The sequence below is a fragment of the Lissotriton vulgaris genome, chromosome 2_1 (assembly GCF_964263255.1).
Source record: "Lissotriton vulgaris chromosome 2_1, aLisVul1.2, whole genome shotgun sequence".
Lineage (NCBI taxonomy): Eukaryota > Metazoa > Chordata > Amphibia > Caudata > Salamandridae > Lissotriton > Lissotriton vulgaris.
In genome coordinates, this window is record NC_141687.1 from 1,761,639,245 (window position 1) to 1,761,660,479 (window position 21,235).

General features: G+C 45.8%; 1 protein-coding gene across 1 annotated transcript in view; it reads right to left on the reverse strand.

Annotated features, from left to right (window-relative positions):
- Positions 1-391: 391 nt before the first annotated feature.
- The window catches only part of LOC147733253 (choline kinase alpha-like), a 137,069-nt gene continuing 116,225 nt past the window's right edge, over positions 392-21,235 (reverse strand). Inside the window, exons 12-13 of the mRNA XM_086957815.1 lie at positions 2,651-3,625; positions 392-2,461 (exon numbers count right to left, since the gene is read on the reverse strand). Of these exons, the coding sequence (XP_086813941.1) occupies positions 3,566-3,625 (60 nt within the window). The 3' untranslated portion in view covers positions 392-2,461; positions 2,651-3,565. The remainder of the gene's footprint in view (positions 2,462-2,650; positions 3,626-21,235) is intronic.

Sequence of the window (21,235 nt, forward strand, 5' to 3'; positions counted from 1 at the left end):
TTCACCCTGACCAGGATAGTGGTTGTTGCTTGAGAAGGGTTAACACACCCTTAACCAAGAAACCAATATCTCCCACCATGCTTTAAATGAATCGGGAGGTCAGTGTAAAGCTTTGTTAAACATATACAGATTTCTCTTACTCTTACTGCAAAGTACTCAAAAACAATTTGTTTGGAATATATTTACCATACTTGCCATTTTTCAATCTTCTTTCTGTTTAACCCCTTGGGTGCTGCAATTCCATAAATCCCACTTTACATGACAAAGCCAGCTCGTCATAAGCACAGCGCAGGTAATGCCCATGACGAGCTGGCTTTGTCATCAGCGCTGAAGGGGTTAATTAGGGGCTGTAGAACATTTTTTTTTCAAAAGTCAATAACCACATCAACAATATCTCAATGTTTTTTATTCTTAAACATACAAATACATAAAAGGGTAGCAATTACAAAAATGTATTTCATTTTGCTGACAAAATAAGCATCTTAGATTTCAGAATAATTTCAAGATAGGCTGCAAGAGAAAATAGCACAATTTAAAGAATACAAGTCATATTAGAAATTCAACAACCGCAGATTCACAGTACACATACATATCACAAATACGTATTTTAAAAGAGCATTTCTCAGGGGGTTGTAAAGTTTACCCCTACTCCAGCATCGGCAGTTACTACCCAGAACAACAAAGGCTCACATAATTGAACCACATTTAAAAGCTGTAAAATACTTCAACATGCTTGGTGTTCCCATGTGTCACTTAATTCAACAAATATTTGCATCATTAGAATAACGTTGTTGGCCTGCTTGCATAACCAGACTGCAGAAAAATGAATAAAACACATGTCTTACTTCAAGAAGACAGTTTGGCAACAGGTTCTGAAAGTGCAGTGGCAAAATGTTCTTGCTACCTAACATTCTGATAGTAACATGGAATAATAAATGTGCTAAATTCCAAGTTATTACCGAAAGTGTGCAGGTAACTAAGCACATCCTCCGCAAATGAAATTGCCCCAGCAAAAACAAGGGAAAAAGCGACTTTCCTTCAAACTGCACTGCAGAAATATAAGACGTTTTACCCTTTTAACCGCTTTCATATTATTTCCAACTATGGATCCTGAAGTTGTAAGTTATTTGCTGCTTGCAGAAGACACATTCATCTGGACAAGTTAAATACAAAGATGTGGTATCTGTAATTGCAGCAGCATTTATGAGTTTTCCGCTATTCCAAGAAGAATTTGACAATAGGCATCACAGTTGTAGTAGGCAACTTCATTTTCTATCGAAGTCAGTTTTGGTATATCGAACACTGGTTGTTACCAATTAAAACTTACTAACTTTTACAAACTTATAAAATGTGTTATCGAACATAGCAAACTATAAAATCTACAAACCCAATATAACAGTTAAATTATCTATGTGCAGCTTACTTAAACCTCCTGTTAGTTAGGAGTTAACTTTCCCTCTGACAGAAGGCATTCATACATAGTGCATTGTAGCCAATGCAAAAAAAATAATTTTGATGCAAAAATTTGAAGCATTCAAACTATGGCTCATTGAGGATAAAAAAAAGAAGACAACCGATAACCGTAACGATAGACGAGTTAACATTAATACATTCACTATCATACAAAGTGCGTTAGTGGGTGGTTTAGAGCTAGTGGTAACATTACACCAGGCCAGGAATCAATTCACACTTTCGCTTTTTAGTGACCAACGGGTCAGAAACAAAAGTTCTTTTTAACCTCAGGCTTAGCCAGCCTAATGTACAACTGAATAGGTTTTTAGAAAAACTAAAGTTCCATGCACTGGAATATCCAACCATTTGTTTAACTGTAAACAAAGGTTGTATTCTATATTTCTGTGCACACAAAGCATTTAGTTCTGAGGGTCCTAATCACTAAAAGGACATACTATGTGAAATGGAAAACTTTTTCCAATTGAGTCTACAATGTAAAATGCAGTAGACTACATGAATGTTATAAACCAAACAAAAAAGAAAAGAAAATACCACCAGAAGTGCATTTGTTTGTGGCTTTCAAAATGTGTGCAAACTGTAAGGTACATGATACCAAGCTCATATAAACCATTACACTGTAAGCCGCTTGGTAAGCTGTTACCAAAACTAGCTTCAAGAAAGAATTGACACTGGCGATTTAGGCACAAGCTATATTCCAATTTTGCAGTTTCAGCACACATCCCACTATATGTTTTTTTTGTTTTTTTTTTAAACAATCCATGTTTGCCTTGGTTGACTAAGAATGTTAAAGAGGCAGCTGAATGTTAAATGAATATCTGTAAGGCAAATGTCAGTGTTCAAGATTACTAAAAAATTGCATTTTTACTGAAATGCTCAAAATACCTCAAATTGCATTATAAACAGCAGGGGAAAGTGAGACGTCATAAAAATTCCAACACTGAAACACCAACAAGAGCCACTGAAACATATCTTCTCATGGTCGGACTGACTGCTACAAATTGTTGGAATATGGATTAGTCAAATGAGAGGAAAATAATGATGAAGCGACATGGTTAAAACTGAAGTAAACGTTAAATAATTGGAGTAACGAAAGATAAACGAATGGAACTAGCATCCATAAACACGCAGTGCAGCTGGGGAGTGGAGGGTTAGCCATACCCTCCCCACAGACATGTACGAAAGGGCAATCAGGCAGAGCCCAAAGGGACGGTCTGACAGATCAGTGTGTGGGTCGTTTTTTTAATTTAGAAATTTTTGGGCCTGGTTTATGGCCAAATGGGCCAGTTTTTACTGTTGATTTCCTGGATAGTACATCAAACAGCCTACAGCAAGCACAAATGCGTGTAATCTCCCATAACTAACAAAATACTCACACATAGTCTTTACAAGTTCAAAACTGGCATGGTTTGCAAATGTGGGCTACTTTTTAGCTATTTTTCGATAATGGGAGCCCCTTTTATTTTGGTGCCCGGGTATATTTATTTGTCCCTTTGCGACCCAGTCTACTCTTAAAGACATTCCAAATTAAAATGCAAGTTGTAGACACGGTAACGATAGTAAGCGAGCAAGGGAGCTTAAAACAGCCATTATAAAACAAAATGTCTCCTTTAAGGAAAGCCGCAAAATATGGCCAACCTGTTTCTTGCTGAGTCAAATGTTCAACATGAAACAGGATAGTAAATTCAAACTATATTCTCCTGAGAAGCCAGCAATGGCAGAACATAATAACGTTTTTATTTTATCATGTTTGCTTACATCAAAATACATCTTAGGTCCTCTTCATACAAATTCTAAGATAATTATACGTTTTTATCTATTTGGTTAGATGGCTGTTACATTGAAGTGTAATTTTGTTTTAACCCGTGCCCTGATGCATCAAGCTTTCAAGCTACCATTTCAGGATTCTACTGAAACAGTATACAAGATGCCAAATAAATATCTCTCTTTCTGATCTTCACAGTATTTCCACATTCAATGAAATCAGTCAGATATCACCAAGCAATAGAGGACCGTATACTCTGGGTTGACGTTCCTGCACACTAAGTTCAGGATAGGACAGATTTTAATTGTCTTTCTGTGAAACATCCCGAGATCACAGACCCAGCTTCCTTTTCTGAAGAAAGTATGCGTCAAATCTTGCCATCGCATATTCCTGCAAGACAAAACGGTAGATCAGTTTAGTAACGTTCAAAGAATGGTGAATGCACGCTAATGAAATGATTAATGGTGGGGATTTGTCAGCTACAGAATGGTTTAGTATAAACCAAAATGATACTTACACTTGTACGTGGCATGCAGTGCTGTAGATTCAACATGCTGTACACACTCCTGCCATCTAGTGTTGGGCTTTGACTTGTACAACTTGTTTTCCTCAGAAGAAGTCTAGCCTATTACTGAAAATGGGCATGGACAACGACCCCAGTGATTGTTTTTTCTCGCATAGGGTGAAATTGAAGATGGTGCATAGTAATATAGCACCGAAGACAAAGCAAAGTCATTTGAAGATAACATTAGTAAGGAACATCTGGAACAAACCCAGGTGACCCGGGAGTGTTGGTGCATGTGAATCCACAGCACTACACACCACAAATAGGTGCTTGCAGGCTAAGTTTTATTTTCCGTTCGTGGCATGTGTGGCTGTAGATAAAAGAGGAAGGGATGGTTGACCCGAGTGGATCAATGAGGCACCCCTAACTTTGACTGTGTCGCAATCCTTAAGTTGACCTAGAGATGCTGAACTTCTGGCTTTAAACCAGAAACAAAGTAGTAGTAACGTTGCCGAGATACACATTTAAATCAATCAAGCATCACCATGACATCAAAAATAAATGCATTTTAATTTTATAATCATTGCATGGTTATAGAAGACAGCATGATTGTCTGTACATTTGGTAAGAACGGTGCTTGAAAAGAGGGGACAGAGTGCTCAGGAGGGAATGTGTGTTTGTGAGGGTTGTAGAAAGGGAAAGGCAATGTGCAATATGTACATCAAGGTTAACTGAAACCTATTCAGCCTGATGAAGGCAACATAATACAAAATAAACATAAGAATTATATACACACAGATGATAAATCGAAGTCATCTGAGCTTGAAGATTAAGGATCATCGACATTTTGACCGCTATGTGCAGTGAAGGTAATTGGATCCTTAGCCCGGAGTCTTTATCAGGACGAGAGAAGGGGAGCATTGATTAAATGACAGCATGATACATCAGGCATGTGATTAATAACGGTGGGCCTTCAGACTCTGCAATTAGTGAGGTTGGATCATGAGCTATCATTTGAAGTGAATGGGCGCAGAGGCCTCGTATTCCAGGGGGTTGATGGGTCACGAGCGCCACAATCCAAAACAGATTGGTCACTAGCTTCCTTCCAAGTAATTCATAAGGAGGGGGACCCTCTTTGAAGATGGTGCGAATCAATCTGCACCAGCTGTCCAACTGCAAAGATGGACAGTTGGACGGCTTTCAGTGCCAGCTGGATCATTCAAAGCCCCAACAGGTATATATGGACCCAGGACTCTGCCGGAGACCAGAGTCCTCTGATCTCCACCTCTCCCAGATGGCCACACCATCTCAGAAGGAACACATCTGTCACTACTATGAGGTCTGAAAGTGGGGAAGGAAAAGGGGTCCGGGCCTGCCTCTGACTCAATAAGTGTTTCATTGCCACCACTGCAGGTCTTTCACAGTGCCCTCCAAGATCTGGACCAGGTCGGTGAGATTTCCCGGAAGCTGCGCCCATTGGAACTTCAGATCCCATTGCAGAGCCCGCATGTGCCATCTGGCATGGTCCACAAAAAGGATGCAAGAGGCCATGAAGCCAAGCAACCTCTGAGTCATTCGAAATATCCAGGATAGAGGCTGAAAAATCTGTATCATAGCCCGAATTTCCTGGACTCACCAATCAGGAGGATAATACCAACACTGCACCATGTCCAGAACTGCTCCGATAGAGGGGAGTGTCTGAGAGGGAGTCAGGTGTGACTTCCGCACATTGATCGTGAACCCCAGTGAATGTAAGAGGTTTGCCCTGGTCTAGAGATGTGGGAGACGGCTGCCTGGGATGAGCCTGCCTTCAAAAACCAGTAGTCGAGATAGTGGAAGCCTGGAACCCCTAATCCCTGCAGAGAAGGTGAAACCACCGCCATCACCTTGGTGACAATGGTGAGGCCAAAGGGGAGCACAGCAAACTGAAAGTGCTCCTGGCCCACTGTAAACCGCAGAAAGGGACGATGGGCCGGCCGGATGGGAATGTGGAAATAGGAGACCTGCAAGTCCAACGCTACCATCCAGTCTCCCAGGTCTAGGGCAGATAGTACCTGAACCAGATGAGCAGTAGTTGAGGGCTCAGAGGTCGAGGAAATTTGGAACCAGGAAATAGTGGGAATAGAAACCACAGCCTATTTCTGACCTGGGAACTCTCTCTATATCTCCCATGGCCAAGAAAGCCTCAACTTCCTCGTGGAGTAGCGTGAGATGAGCCTCCGTCAGCTGATCGGGAGTTGGATGCATAGAGGGAGGGGTAGTCTTGAAGAGGAGGAAGTATTCCATTCAGACTATGTGCAACACCCACCTGTCAGAGGTGATGTCGCACCAGTGGTGGAGGTGATTGCGTATCAGGACAACCACTGGACGCTTGTGACCCCAAAGGACTGGACTAGGAACATTTTGCAGTGGAGGAAGGGATGGTGGCTTTGCTCGACTTCTGGCCTCCCGAACCTAGAGGTCGGGATGAACCATGGCCTGCAGAGGCTGCTGAACTTGACGAACCCGCTGGCTGGAATAGGGTGGCGTGGTTGAAAGCCCCTTCCATATCCACGAAAGGAGGGAAAAGCAGATGCAGACCGGGGTGTAGTACTGTAGCTCAAGGATTTGGCCATAGCCTATGAATCCTTGAAGCGCTCAAGCACTGCATCAACCTAGTCTCCAAAGAGATAGGAGCCATGAGAAATGAGGTTTGCCTGGACATCCCCCATAAATTCAGAAGTCCTCCGCCACGCGTGGCGCCGGATGGCCACCGAAGAAATCTATCTACACAGCAAGCCAGTCGTGTCCAAGCCACAGCGAATGGCGGACTTCGCTGCATTTCTCCAGTCTAATATTGCTTTGGGAGAGAAGGATCGGACCTTCTCTGAGAACCTAGGCAGCACCTGCGCAGCCATATCCCATATAGAATGGGAATAACAGCCCAAAAGGCATGCAGTGTTCACCGACTGCAATGCGAGGCTGGCCGAGGCGAACAAAGGGCTCCAGCAGTTTAGAGTCCCTGTACGGAGAGGTGGAAGGGAACACCACGAGAAGTGGAAGCCTGGACCCCCAGGCTTAGGGGGGTGGGTAGTGAGGAAAGCTAGGTCATCCTGTGCCAGACGATGGAGGTGGGCAATCATCCTATTCACAGGATTCCTTGTGCTGGGTTTGGATGAGGTGGCCAGAAGAACATCTGTTAAGGCCTTGTTAAAGTTAAAAATCAGCAAGGATTCAGATGAGGAGACACCAGACTGCAGGACCTCCGTTAAGACATTCGTCTTGACCTCCACTGTAGGAGGCTGCAGGCCCAGTACCTCTGCAGCCATATGCACCACCAAAGCAAACGATGCCCTTTCCTCCGTAGCCAGCTTAGGGCGAGACAGCATGCCAGAATCTGGGTTAGTGTCCAGGCCACTGGCATTACACAGCTCCTCAAATCAGTCTATGTCCTGGGGCTGCAGGATTTCTAGGGGATCCAGCTACCCCACCTAATCTTCTTTCTCCAAACATAAACCTTCAGAAAGGGGCTGGTTAGATGGTAGGAAGCCTCAATGGACGCCAGACCGGCTTTGTATTGTCAGAATGGAGGAGGCGCCGCCGGAGACCTCTGCGTCGGAAGAAGTGCCATGCAAGGTCGCTGTGGAGGTTCAACCGGTGCTGGTCCAGACCCAGGAACGGGTCTGACAGGAGGCAGTGGCTGGAGCGGAAGGTGCAGGACCCATGCAATCTCCTTCACCTGGGCCTGCAAGGCGCGCGGGCAGTGTCCGACCACCCAAACAAAGCACACATCGTAAAATTCCTAAAGTTGGGTGGGGGTCGCTCCTGTCCATGGAAACGGAGGAAGGCGCGGAGTCGACCCAGGTGACAGCTCCACGGAATGTGTCCTAGAATGCAGAGGCTCCTCAGTCTCATCGTGAGGCGGACAAGACTAAGTCGAATATGAAGCAGTACCCTAAAATTTGTACTGTCGGTAGTGGATGGAGGGAGACATGCAAATCCTAAATGCATCAAGTCAGTCCATTAAAAAAGAGACGTGTAAATATGCAAATAGCCTTCCCATCCTAGAAACTTTAAAACATGTCCACAACAATACATGAAGCACTTACATCCTGATATGTACATGATGCAATCAATGAAAAGTTTATCAACGGAAATTGAATTTTTTTTTTTTTTTACTTGCTAGAAATAACATTAGCAAAAGATATTAAGCAATGCTATGCAAGTTGCGATAAAGCATAAAATTCCTCCTTTCTAGAAAGAGGGCCACCTTAAATAAAGAGATGCAGCTTTGGGTCAAGCGGTTCCGCTTCATCTTCACGTTGCATAGATTGCAGACAGTAGTACTGCGTCAAAGTGTAGCCACTTGCCCATGCTGCAGCACAGCTAATTTTCTTCAGCATCACTCCGGCGAAAAGAGCTGCCGACGTGATCACTACCTTGGTGGAATGTGCTTTAGTTCTTCTTGTTAAGGGCTTATTGGCCTTGTCATGGCAGAATTATATTACTGAAGAGACCCATCTTGAGACAGTTACTTTAGTAACTGATGTTCCTTCCCGGTCCTGTCGTAGGCCACCAGCAGCTGATTAGTTTATGTCTTTTGTAGGTAGAATTTTAAACATCTTTTTACATCTAGCTTGCTCTGCAGGAGTAGGCTGCTTTGGGAAAAAAGACTGCAGTATTACTGGTTCGTTAAGATGGATCTGCATCTGGACTTTTGGAATAAAATTTGGGTTTGTCCGCAGAACCACATAATTCTCTGAAATGAAGAAATGGTTCTTGGTCTGTAAAAGCCTACTCTCCTTAAAGAAGTGAGACCCAGCGGAGAGCTACTTTGCAAGTTTGAACCAATTCACAAAGCTGAACAGAAGTTTCTAATGGTTGTCTCATCAGTTGTGGGAGGACTAAGTTGAGTTTCCACTCCGGAGGGGGTGCACGAACCATGGGGATGGCAAGGACGAGGCATCTCATTAATTGTTTCACAAGACTAGAAGCACAGAGAGATGCAACTTGAGGAGATCTTCTGCATCGGAAATCTGAGCGAGGTGCACTGAAGAGAATGTGCGATAGCAAAATCTAATCCGGAGGCACTTGAAATGGGTGCAAGTTGTTCTTTTGGCACCACCAGCTGAACTGTTCCGACTTTAGGCGGTACATTTTGTTAGTCCCATAGCTTCCTTAAGATAATATCTGGGAAGGATTGATGGAAAGTAATTCCCTTTGAGAGATTTGGTTTGTGAAACCACTATTGCAGGGCTTCTTTCATGCGTGTTGTCATCTGTATTGTATCGTCGAGGGATCGCGAGGCCTGCAACCATTGCCTCAAGTTCTTCCTGAAGAGGCCTCATTTTTAGCTTGACTAGAGGCACTAGATCTATCACTAATAAACACATTCACAGGAGCTTTTTGTATGTCCGAACTGAAACTGACCCTTTTGTGACAATTATTTTGCTAGTTGCTGCAACGGTATCTGCATGTGTTGCGATAGGAAAGCTTTGCAGTGGATGGTGTCCATTGTAGCTCCCAGGAACGTTATGACCTGACTAGGAAGAAGGGAATATTTTTCTTTGTTTACAGTGAGGCCTAGAGACCCGAACAACTGAAGGCAGGCTTTTGTAGTTTGTGTGGCCTTCAGTGCTGTTGGTGCTTTGAGCAGCCAGTCGCCCATGTATGGAAATACCTGGAGACCTTGAGATCCAAGGGCTGCAGGTACTGGGGCTAGTCTCTTTGTAAAGATTATTGGCGCTGACTAGAGGCCAAACGGGAGTACTTTGAATTGATAGTGGGTACCAGCTACCGTAAATCTCAGATGTTTCTGATGGATAGGGATGTGAAAATATGTGTCTTCCATGTCGAGCGTGGTCATGCAGTCTCCTTTGTAGAGACCGCAAAGAACCTCAGAGAGCATTACCATTCTGAATGTCTGTTTCCTGAGGAAATTGTTGAGACCCCGGAGATCCAGTTTTGGTCTCCATTAACCCGATTTCTTTTCTATCAATAAAAAACGAGAATAGAAACCTTTTCCTCTTTGTGATAAAGGGACCTCTTCTATCGCTCCTTTGGAGAGCATGACCTGGGCTTGCTTGTGCAGTAAGTGAAGACGGGGTGAAGGCTCCTCTGGGGGGAGTATTCGGTGGGCAATGAGTGAATTCCAGGGTGTGTCCAAAGGTGATGAGGTCTCAAACCCACTGATCTGTCATTCTATTGTGCCACTGTTGTACATGGTTAGAACTGGGGGTCTCTAGTTGGCAGAGGTAGGTACCTTTGACCAATTAGGGACCCTTGCTTCTAGTCAGGGAAAGAGGATTACACTCCTGGATAACTCCTGCTCACCCCCTTTGTAGCTTGGCATGAGCAGACAGGCTTATCTCAGAGACAGTGAGTTAAGCATTTTGAACACATACAGTAATACAGTGAAAAAACTACAGATTGACACCACACAGGTTTTATAAAAATAAGTATCCTTTATATAGACTTAACACAAGACCACAAACCACAAACATCCACAATACTAAGTCTAAAAAATAGACTTAAAGATGGTGGAAGTAACTTAGTTCAAGTTGATGATAAATGCAACACGTTTCTCACAACAGTACCTTGGAGCATAACGCAAAACAAACAAAAGGTGAGTAAGGAGGGTAATGAGTCGGATCCTTGCTTCGGGGGGGTGGGAGGGGGGGGGGGAGGGTGATGAGTCACGTCTCAATGCTTGCGTGGAGTATGGGATGAGTCTGTTCCTTACCGGAGAGGAGGCGATGCGTTGATTCTCGTACTGCGTTCCAGTTACGATGCGGCTAGATGGCGCCTCGATGCGGTGCGACAATCCCATGCGATGCGATAAGATGGCGCCCTTGATGTGATGCGACGATGTGAAGATGATGCGTGCACGCCCGACGGCTGTGTGGCTAACTCTGTAACTTTGGAGCCGCGGCAGGCCCTGCAACACACTTCTTCAGTGATGCGACAGCGACCCTTGCAGTGGCGACACGCTTCTCCTGTGATGCGACGGCAAACAGCTGCGACGAAGACACGCTTCTCCAGTGATGCGGCAGCAACAGCTGCAACGGCAACACGCTTCTTCTCGTTGAGCCGCGCTTCCAGCTCCCAGTGACACGCATGCTTCTGCAGACAGAATTCCCAGCACGGAAATTCAGAGGGGAGCTGGTGGTAAAGTCTTGTTGCCCTGAGACTTCAGCAGGAGGCAAGCACAAGTTCAAGCCCTTGGAGAAATATTTTGCAGGGTGATGAAAGTTCCTTCTCTATTCCTTGGCAATGAAGAAACCACTGCAGGCCAACCCAGCAAACAGCACACTGGCATAGGAGCAGTCCAAACTCCTGCAGCTTCCTTGCTTCTTCTTGGCAAAGGTTTGTCTTGTTCCAAAAGTAATCCAAAGTCCTGGTGTCTGGGCCCCAATATTTATACTGCAAAATCCTTTGTCCTCTGAAGGCAGAGGGTCCTGTACCTAGTTCAAACCAGTTCAGGGTGCATTCTGCCAGTGCACACCTTCTTCCTTTGTCATGGTGAGCCAGGGTCCTCAGACTCACCACAGGAGGTGGAGCCAGCATTATGGAAGGCAGGCACAGCCCTATTCAGGCCCTGGTTCTTCTCTTATCACAACTGTACACGCAGATAGGTCTATTCAGCCCTGTGCTGACACACCCTGTCTCCTGGAGCCTCCCTAGCCCCGGTCACTCACAAACCAGACATGCAATGCACAAGCTAGCAGAGGCAGGCTGGATGGTTAGGGAAGAAAATACCCACTTTCTAAAAGTGGTATTTTCAAACACAGAATGTTACAACCAACTTTACTAAAAAATGTATTTCACCATCAGGACATGCCACACACGCACACCAGAGCATGTCCTACCTCTTACACCCTGCCCTTGGGCCTACGTTAGGGGTGTCTGATATGTAGAAAAGGGAAGGATTAGGGAAGGCATGTGTGCGTACTTGCCAAGTCGACATGGCAGTACTGGACTGCACACAGGCTCTGCAATGGCAGGCCTGAGTCACACTTTACAAGCTGCTTTTGTGGGTGGCACAATCTGGGCTGCAAGCCCAACAGCAGCATTTGATTTACAGGCCCTGGGCATACGTGGTGCACTGTACTAAGGTCTGAAAAATAAATTAAATAAGCCAATCATGGAGCCACTATTCAATTCATCAATTTAACATAGGGAGTACTTGCACTGTGGCACTGAACAGCAGGGGTGCAGTGCCCAAAGCATCTAAACCAGCAAAACATATCAAAAAAAAAAAAAGGCAACCAGAGGAAAAAATAGAAGGGGGACTCACGCCAATGGTACAAAGTCTAACATATATGGTTGGAAATTCACACCCACAGGTTAAGAGGGAAGGGAAGCTGGTACCTGGGCGAGATCATAATTTCCTGCTGGAGCCACGACCTTTTGCTGCCCCCTTGGCGAGAGAAACCAGCTGTTGAAGACTGGTGGTAAGTTGGGAGGTTGTAACCTTGTCAGTATTGAGACTGATAAGGTGGATTCTGTTGGGTTCTTTGGTAACCTCCTTTATACGAGGTAAAACCTCGTCCTGTAGCCCTCTGAATGGCGTTTTACGATATTGCATCGTGCCTAATAATTTCGCCATATCAGTATCCATCTTGATTGCCAAAAGTGACTTGTCAATATACTTTTCAAATAGTCAATCCCCGTCAAAAGCCATATTAAGGTTTTCGTCTGTACCTCTGGCCTAAAGGTGGTCGCCTTCAACTACCCAGTCTTCTGAGCACAGTGGCACCTGCCAACTGTCAAAAGCCAGTGTTTACTATTTCGAGGGTGCAGTCAATGGTTTCCAATGCTGCGCGTTCTCCTTTTTACAGGATTTTTCTTGCCATCTGTTTTATTATCTACTGGTATAAGATCCACCCGATCTACCATATCCGACCACATCTGTTGGTCATATGAGCCGATGATGGCTAATGCATTATGCATGATGGACTATGAGCTACACCAAAACCACCATCATCATCTTCATAAGAGTCCTGTATGTCTAAGAGATGTGATGGGATCAACGGTGACCATACTGTACTCAGCCATGGAAGTACGTAATAAAGGAGCAACCCTTGTTGACTGTGTCGTCGATGGAACAGTCTAGCAGGAAGAGCAGATTCCTTCGTAAACTGTATCATTGATGGTTGACTGTAGTGCAGTTGATGTGGTGGCCATCCAAGGGACGCCTGCCGACAAATCGGTCATAGATGTTTACTCATCAACAGGAGAACGTCAGCGGCCGTCGATGAAGATCCCAACTTCGACAGGCTCTTAAGTGAAATTATAGTAATTGGAATAGGAGCCAGTATTGCCATCGAAGTCACGGTTGCTGTCGTCGATGGTGCAGACGATGTCACACTTATCGTCGTCGTCGAGTGTGGTAATGTCAGACTATCGTTTTTTGGCAGATTCTGCCTCACATTATCTGAGAAGGAGGTTCTTGGATGGTCTTCGTCCTTTCTGGAAGGCTTGGAGAGCCTTTTGGTGTCATGAGAAAGTTTATGGTGTTTCCTACCTTCTCCAGAGGAACTGTCCCTCGACCTGGTCCTCTTGCTAGATATGGAGGATCTCTCACTTTTATCAGAAGAAATTGTTTGAGGCATCGGGAAAGCTGCTTTTGTGGCTCCAGACCACTATCTATCCTTGAGAGTTTTTTAGGAAAATTTACAACAGATATTGCGTTCCCTGACCTCATGTTTAAGATGGAGGCTACATGTGTTTCCACACAATGTGTAGTGAAATTCTGAAGGAATCTGCCTCTGCTGGGAGTGTTCTGTAGGGTGCTGAAAGTCATAGATAAGATATCAATAACATGGCCTAGAGCGAACTGCTTTCTTGTAAGTTTTCTTGAAGTCATAGAGGAAGCATTCAGACTGCACCGTGGACATGGGCAGTTCAAATCTCTTAGCGGCCCTTTCTATCAAATTATGGAAACTCCCTAGGTCTGCAGGGGGAGAATCAACTGTCGCGGTGAAGGAGAAGCTGGAGCTGGATCAGGAATGACAGTCATCTCACTCTGCGTCTGGATCTGGTATTGTGACGTTGCCCTGGTCCTCATCAGAGCTTTCATCCTGAATGAGAGGCACAATAGGAGGCACATCCTGGGCCACAGGCATTGGCTGAGGCGGTGGCAATTGAGGGGTAGCAGGTCGAGCAGGAGGAACAGCTGTAACTGGCAACACAACTGGAGCTGAAGGTTGTGTTGCGAATCTCCTCCTATAGTCAAAAAGCATAGACTACAAGTCCGCCAGTATGGAGGAAGGCATAGAAACCATCTCCTGTTGGTAGTTTTCCTGATAGTCTGAGGAAGGATCATATTGCTGTTTTTTTTCCACGTATTCCCCATCCGAGTCCCTGTCCTGACACTTGACGTGTAATTGAGAAGGGCTATCTGCATGGGCAAACGGCCCATCATCCTCTTCAGATCCCTCTTCTTCGAGGAGGAGTGCAGGAGGTAGAGGAGTCACCCTCCTGGGTGAAGTTCTCTGGTCTAATCTGGCACTTTGACAGAAATGGAAATTTTTTCCTTCGTCGACAAAGAAAGGGACGTAGTCCAATCCGTCGTCGAGACCATCGTCACCACAACCGTCGTTGTAGACGTGGTAGCCGTCATCACCATCGACGCCAACAACCTCGTCAACGACATAGCCACCACCGGCGTTGAAGTCGTCGATGCTGAAGCGTCAGCGCCGGAGACGACGAAACCGCCGTCGATGAGCCCGTCAAAGGAGTCCGCGTTCAAGAAGAACTAGACTGTACTTTTGATGATTTAGTCGACAGAGTCGTAGACAACATCGTCGAAGAGTGGATTTTCTTCACAGATTTTACCTCAGAAGAAAGAAGACTTTTTAGAAAGTTTTTGGAGGCTCTGGAGGAGAAGTTGGAGGAACAGAGCTGGATTTCCTCCCAGATACCACTCCTGCGGACAGTCCTTCCTTCTCCTTTACACCTCAGTGAGGAGTTTCGCCAAGACTATGCCCTTCAGACCTATGAGAGGTCTTTTTCAAGGAAACCAGAACGTTCTTCAGAAGGCGAAGGAGAAGCTCTACCCCTTTTGAAAGACCTTCTGGAAGATATAGCAGAGGATGCCTCATCACTGTCACTGGAACCTGGTTCCTTCCTTGACTTGAGCTTCTGTAGCCAGGTTAAGAGACGCCCCTCACGGTCTCGCAGAGTCTTTGTAGAAAAAAGGCGACATATATTTTACAGAGTGCTGCCTTATGGTCTAGGTACAGACAGTAAATACAATTCTTGTGCTTGTCCTCTACATACAACCTCTTCTTAGCACAAGTTGCACAAGTCTTAAAAAGGGCTTTCTTCTCCTTAGCAGACATCTTGACATGAAGTCCATGCAGGTTTTGAAGAAAAACAAGTGAAAAGCTGCAGTAGCAAGGATAACAGGAAAAAACCTGAGCAGAGCTCAGTAGAGACTCCCTTGCACAATGTGCGGTAAAAAATCTGAGGCTCTGAGCTTCTCTCAGGAGGGTTCTAAGGGGTGAGGCTGATCTGATTGTTCACTTTATTTGGTCTCTTTTACAAAAGGAGGTGGATATGTTACAAAACTAGAATGGGTCTAAGACTAGTTTCTGTTTCGGTAATGGTTTCTATTGCTATTTTATGTATACCGGCGACTCCCAATCCGACGACGGGCAATGATACAAGTATGGGAATCTATTAAAGTTCCAATACTGGAGTAACTATTTTCTCCTTTAAGGATCTTTTTAATAGTAAGCACAGTATATGGCATTCAATCCAGCCATATGCACCCAACAGCCCGAAGCAGCAGGTGGTTACAGTAATATGAACAAAGGCAATCTGGTTCAACCTATTGATGGACAGATGGCTAAGTAGATTCTAAGGTGAGTTGACACTGCAACAAGGTTATTACATTGTGCCGTGGATCCACATCTTCCCAAGTATCCAGCCTCTTCGATTCCCTGTCAGGAGGAGTGGTATGGAATGCACCAGGATTTAAATTGGAAGTAGAGTCTTGGACCACCAAACTCTCCGGGATGGAATGTGTTGTAAGTAAACTTGGATCCTTTGGGTGGGAGACGACGGCTGGTAACCTACCTAGTCACAGGAGCTCATGTGCGGCGTTTGGAACAGGCCAGAGTAGGACGTCTGGGAGGCCTTTGTTAAACAGGAGAAGCAGCTCACATGTGGTGACTCCTACCTGAAGCACCTTTGTCAAGACATTCATAATGACAGCCACAGTGAGGAGCTGAAGGTCTAGGACCCCAGCTGTCCTTCTCACCACCACAGGAAACAAAGCTCCTTACTCCCACGGCAGTTGGAGAAACCAAACCGATATCTAGGGAGGTACAATCTGCAACGGACAACACCCATCCGGCTCTGTATCAGAGTCGTGGAGTAGTATAGGGATTGTACCATGGGTGGGTACCTGGGACGTCAACAGTGGAGCTGGCCCGGGGGAAGGTTAAGGAGACCCGACCGGTGCCACTTCAGATTCATCCATCCATGGATCCAAGGGGACCAACTGGTGCAAGGGGCGTTCCACCGGCAGAAGATCAGTAGGGGCCCCTCCCGAGCCCACAGGGCCAAAAGGCACAATAGCAGGGAAATGCTGCCCTAATAGGAGGTGCATGGCCTCAAAATTAATGACATTGGGCAAGAGTTGCTCTGGCTCCTGAAAACTTGGGGGAAGCCAGAGATGGCACAGGCTCAACCATACAGCCAGGTTTCAAATGCCAATGCTCCCTCGTCTCATCGGATGAATATGACGAACCGGGTAAAGTCGAAGACCTCTTTGACTTCTTGCTCTTCTTCCGTTTGAGAGACTTGCCTGAACGCCTTCGATAAAGAGCACTTGGAATGGCTCAAAAGCCGATCCCGGGATCTTCCTCTTGACTGGGATTGAGCCTGTGGCGGCGTAACACATCAAGCAGCCAGGAGCTCGAGCAACGACTCCCTCAAGACCTTACGGTGCACAGCACAACTGTCTACGCAGGTCTTAGCTTCATGGTCACGCTAGAGGCACCAAGAAAGACCAGGTGTGGGTCTGTCATCGACATTTGCTTGTGACAGGCGCCACTGGGCTTGAAACTAGCTTGTAGACATGCCTGCCACAACAAGAGGCAAAGTTTCAAAAATTTGTTGACAAAAATTAAAGTCAGTCAAAAAAAGACTATGGATAGCTCTTCTCCGGAAATGCGCTGACTGGCACAGGAAGAAAAGAACTGATGTTGGCGCACTGAGGTCTGGAGGCAAGTTAAGATATCCGAACTCTAAGACTTCAGGAGCCAGATCGCTAGGTTCATCTGATTGGGAGCTGTAGCGATAGGCGCAGCCTTTGGTAAGGGACTACTGAGAGTTCTAGGAGTGTTGTGTACCATGGCTGTCTTGCCCATGTGGGAGCAACTAGGATCATTGTGAGGGACTGTTGCTTTAGTTTGCGTGCCACTAATGGAATCAGTGGGGTTGGCGGAAAAGCGTACGCAAATCTGCCTGACTAGTTCATCCATATCGCATTACCCTGTGACAACGGGTGTGGGAACCTGGCGGCAAAGGACTGGCATTTTGAGTTTTCTTTTGTGGCAAACATCTATCTCTGGATGCCCCCACTTTTTGAAGAATGGTTGAAGGAATTGAGGGTGAATCTCCCATTTGTGTATCTGTTGGCTGTGTCTGTTTAGTAGATCTGCGATCTGATTGTCTATTCCTGGTAGGTGTTCTGCCAGGAGAAAGATGTTTTTTGGAATTGCCCACCTCCATATGCTCTGTGCTAGGTGAGACAGCTGCGGAGAGTGTGTCCCTCCCTGTTTCTGTATGTAGTACATGGCTGTCATGTTGTCCATCCGGATCAATACAGCCTTGTTGTACAAGTATTTATGGAAGGCTTTCATTGCTAGAAATACTGCTAGCAACTCAAGGTGGTTTATATGCAGTGTCTTCTGCTTGACTGTCCAGAGCCCTTAGACTGTTTATTGAAGTAGGTGGGCTCCCCAACCTGTCAGTGATGCGTCCGCTGTTAGCACTACCTGTGGAACCGGCTCTTGAAACAGTCGCCCCTTGGAAAGGTTTTGTGGGTTCCACCACTGCAGAGAGTTGTAAGTGCGACTGTCTACCAACACTAGGTCTTTTAGTTGTCCTTGAGCTTGGTTCCACTGCCGTGCTAGGCATTCCCGCAATGGACGCATTTGAAGTCGGGCATGAGGGACAATGAATATGCAGAAAGCCATCATGCCTATGTGCTTCATGAACACTCGAGCTGGCAAGGAGTGTTGTGGGTGAAATCTTTGAATTAGAGACTACATGTTGGCTATCCTGGCTGGATGTGGATATGCTTTTGCTACTGAGGTCTCTATTGTTGCTCCCAGATATTGTTGTATGTGGGAGGGCTGCAGATGTGATTTTGTGTAGTTTATGGAAAAACCCAGACTGTGCAGCAGCTGAATTGTCTGGGATGTGTGGCTTGCACACTGTGCGTATGAGTTGGCTTTTATGAGCCAATCGTCCAGGTAGGGGAACACATGGATGTGTTGCCTTCTTAGGTGTGCTGCTACTCCTGCTAGGCATTTTGTGAAAACCCTTGGTGCTGTAGTTACCCCAAAGGGGAGAACTTTGAATTGATAGTGTTGACCTTTTATCGCAAACCTGAGGTATTGTCGTTGACCTGGCTGTATAGGAATGTGAAAGTATGCATCCTTGAGGTCTAATGTAGCAAGGAAGTTGCCTTGTTGGAGTAACGGGAGTACTTGTTGAAGAGTGATCATATGGAAATGCTCTGAGAGTATGTATTGGTTCAGAGGTCCAATATTGGTCTGAGGGACCCATCCTTTTTGGGAATAAAGAAGTATAGAATATACTCCTGTCCCTTGGTGTTGAAAAGGGACTGGCTCTATGGCTCCCCTTTCTCGCATGGATGTTACCTCTTGTTGTAACAGCGTGACGTGTTCCTTGGCCATAGGAAGGTGTTTGGGTGGTATGTTGGGTGGAGTAGAAGTTAGTTCCAGGTAATAACCATACTGGATAATTTGTCTCACCCACCTGTCTGTGGTAATTACGTTCCAGACTGGTAGGAATTGTGCTAGTCTGCCTCCGACCGGTGCTGAGTGGTCTGGAGGGAGTGTGAACAAGTCACTGTTTGGTGACGGTGGAGGCTATGGTGGTGTTGTTGCCACCACGTCCTCTGCCCTTGTTATTATTGCCTCTATAATCTCCTCTGTTGGAGCCTTTATTAAAGGTTCTCTGGGTATTACTCTTGAAAGTAGAGGAAGTTTGTGATGTGTTGCCTCTACCTGAGCCTCGAAAGGAGAAGCGACAAAAGGAACTTCTGGATTGTTGGAACTGAAGTGCGCCCATTAACTTAGCAGTATCAGTATCCTTTTTCATCTTTTCCAAGATGGTATCTACTGTAGGGCCAAACAGAAAGTTTTGGTTAACTGGTTGGTTGAGTTGGTAGTGTTAATCGACCTAGCTGCTGTGTCAGCTGCATCAAGTGCACATCTAATGGAAGCATTTGTTATAAATTTGCCTTCCTGTATTAGGTCCTTAGCTTTAGATTTGAATGGTTCTGGGAGGTGTTGTAGTGAACCTTCCAGCTGGCCATAATGTGCTCTATCGTATCATGCTAATAGAGCCTGTGTGTTTGCAATTCTCCACGTGTTTGCTGCTTGGGATGCCACTCTTTTGCCTGAGGATTCTAGTATCTTTGACTCTGTCAGGAGGGGGAGCATCTCCTGTTGTCTGTGAATTAGCTCGCTTTCGAGCGTTTGCTACCTCTAATGAGTCTAAAGGCAACTGTGATTTAATAGTGTCTGTAGGGGCTGCCTTATACTTTTTCTCAATTCTGGGATTGAGGACACACCCTCTGGCTGGATCTTTAAATATGTCTGGCGCGTGTTTTAGTACCCCTTTTAACATAGGGAGTGTACGTACGCTCTTTTCTGAAGTAGGAAAGGTGTCTAATAGGAAATCTTCTATTGGATCAGTGTGCATGTCTACATTGTGATATTTAGCTGCCCTATCCACTAGTTGGTTAAAGACAATGGTGTCGCCAGCAGGTAACGGCTTTGTGGGATATGTAGAGGTGTCAGGGATGGGTTGTGGGTAGTATGTATCATAGGGATCATTTTGTTCATCCCATGAGTTATCCTGCACATCCTGATCCTCAGGGTCTCCAAAGTTATCTTGAGGATCGTCCCCTATGTTTTCTGCCTCATCATAATGTGAAGGAGAGTAAGGTACATAAGGCATGTCAGGAAAGAAAGGAGGAGGAGTGAAAGGCCTTGAGGGAGATGTTGCAAAGTCTTTCTTCTTTGGAGGAGCAGGGGAAGAAGTGTCCGTGTCCAAAGGTCTCTTCTTCCTATGGTAAACTGTTACCCGTGCTGGTTTAGGGTCTATATACAGTTTAGGTTGTTCTTCCACTGGATCAGGGTGGAAAAGTTCTTCCTCAACTGTCCGTGGTTTTTGAGCCGATGATTTTGGCTTAGTCACTTGTTTTTGAGTCTTTGGCTCGAGGGCCTTAGGCTGTGGAGCATCTTTCGGCTCGACTGCAGTTTTCGGGTCGTTGACCTTTTTCGGGTCGGCGACTCCCTTTTGTTCGACGTGTTTCGTCTTTACCATCTTTTTTGGTTCGACGACCTTCTTTGGTTCAACGACCTTTTTCGGATCAACCGTGTTTTTAGGTTCAATAGTTTTTTTCGGATCGACCAGTGTTTTCGGTTCGAGCCCTTTCTTCGGTCGACTGGTGTTTTCGGTTCGATAACCTTTTTAGGATTGACCGTTTTTTTTCGTCGACTCGGCTGCCTTCTTCGGGTCACCAGGAATTTTAGTGTGACCAGTTTTTGGGAGGTTGACGCTCTTTTTCGGCTTGACTGCCTTTTTCGGGTCGACTATTCTCTTGGGATCGACAACCTTTTTTGTTTCAATGGTTTTCTTTGGGTCGACAACCTTTTTTGGTTCGGCTGCCTTTTTGGGAATAGTGTAGCTAGTTCCCGGGGTCGCAGAAGGCTTTTGTTTGGTCTTGGGAGCCGAGTCGACGGAAGGCGGTGTCTCTGAAGGGGTTTGTCAATCTCGGCTAAGGCCTTTAGGCGACGCTTCGACCGAAGCCTTGTCTTGATATGGAAGCGGGGTAGAGTCGTGGTACTCGCGGTTTGCCCCGGTGTGATCTGGTCATAGGAGTCCGACTGGTCTACTACGGTGACAATTTCGAGGTCGGAGTCCGCCGCTTCTGGGAGGTCGTGTTAGTCATCGAAAATGTTCTCCGGTTCCTGTGCCTGCTGCTGCATCTCTCTGTCTAGCAGCCTGTCGGTTCCGGATAGTTTTCTTCGACCGGAACTGAGCACAAGCTGGACAATCTTCCTCGTTGTGCTCGGGAGAGAGGCACTTGTTGCATACTGTATGTTTATCAGTATGTGGGAACTTGGAGTGACATAGTGGGCACCTTTTAAATGGGGTCCTTTCCATTGGCAGCAGGCCCACGTGGCGTCGAAAAGGCCCAGCGGCCCACGTCGACGACCGGATCGAGATGGAAAGTGTAA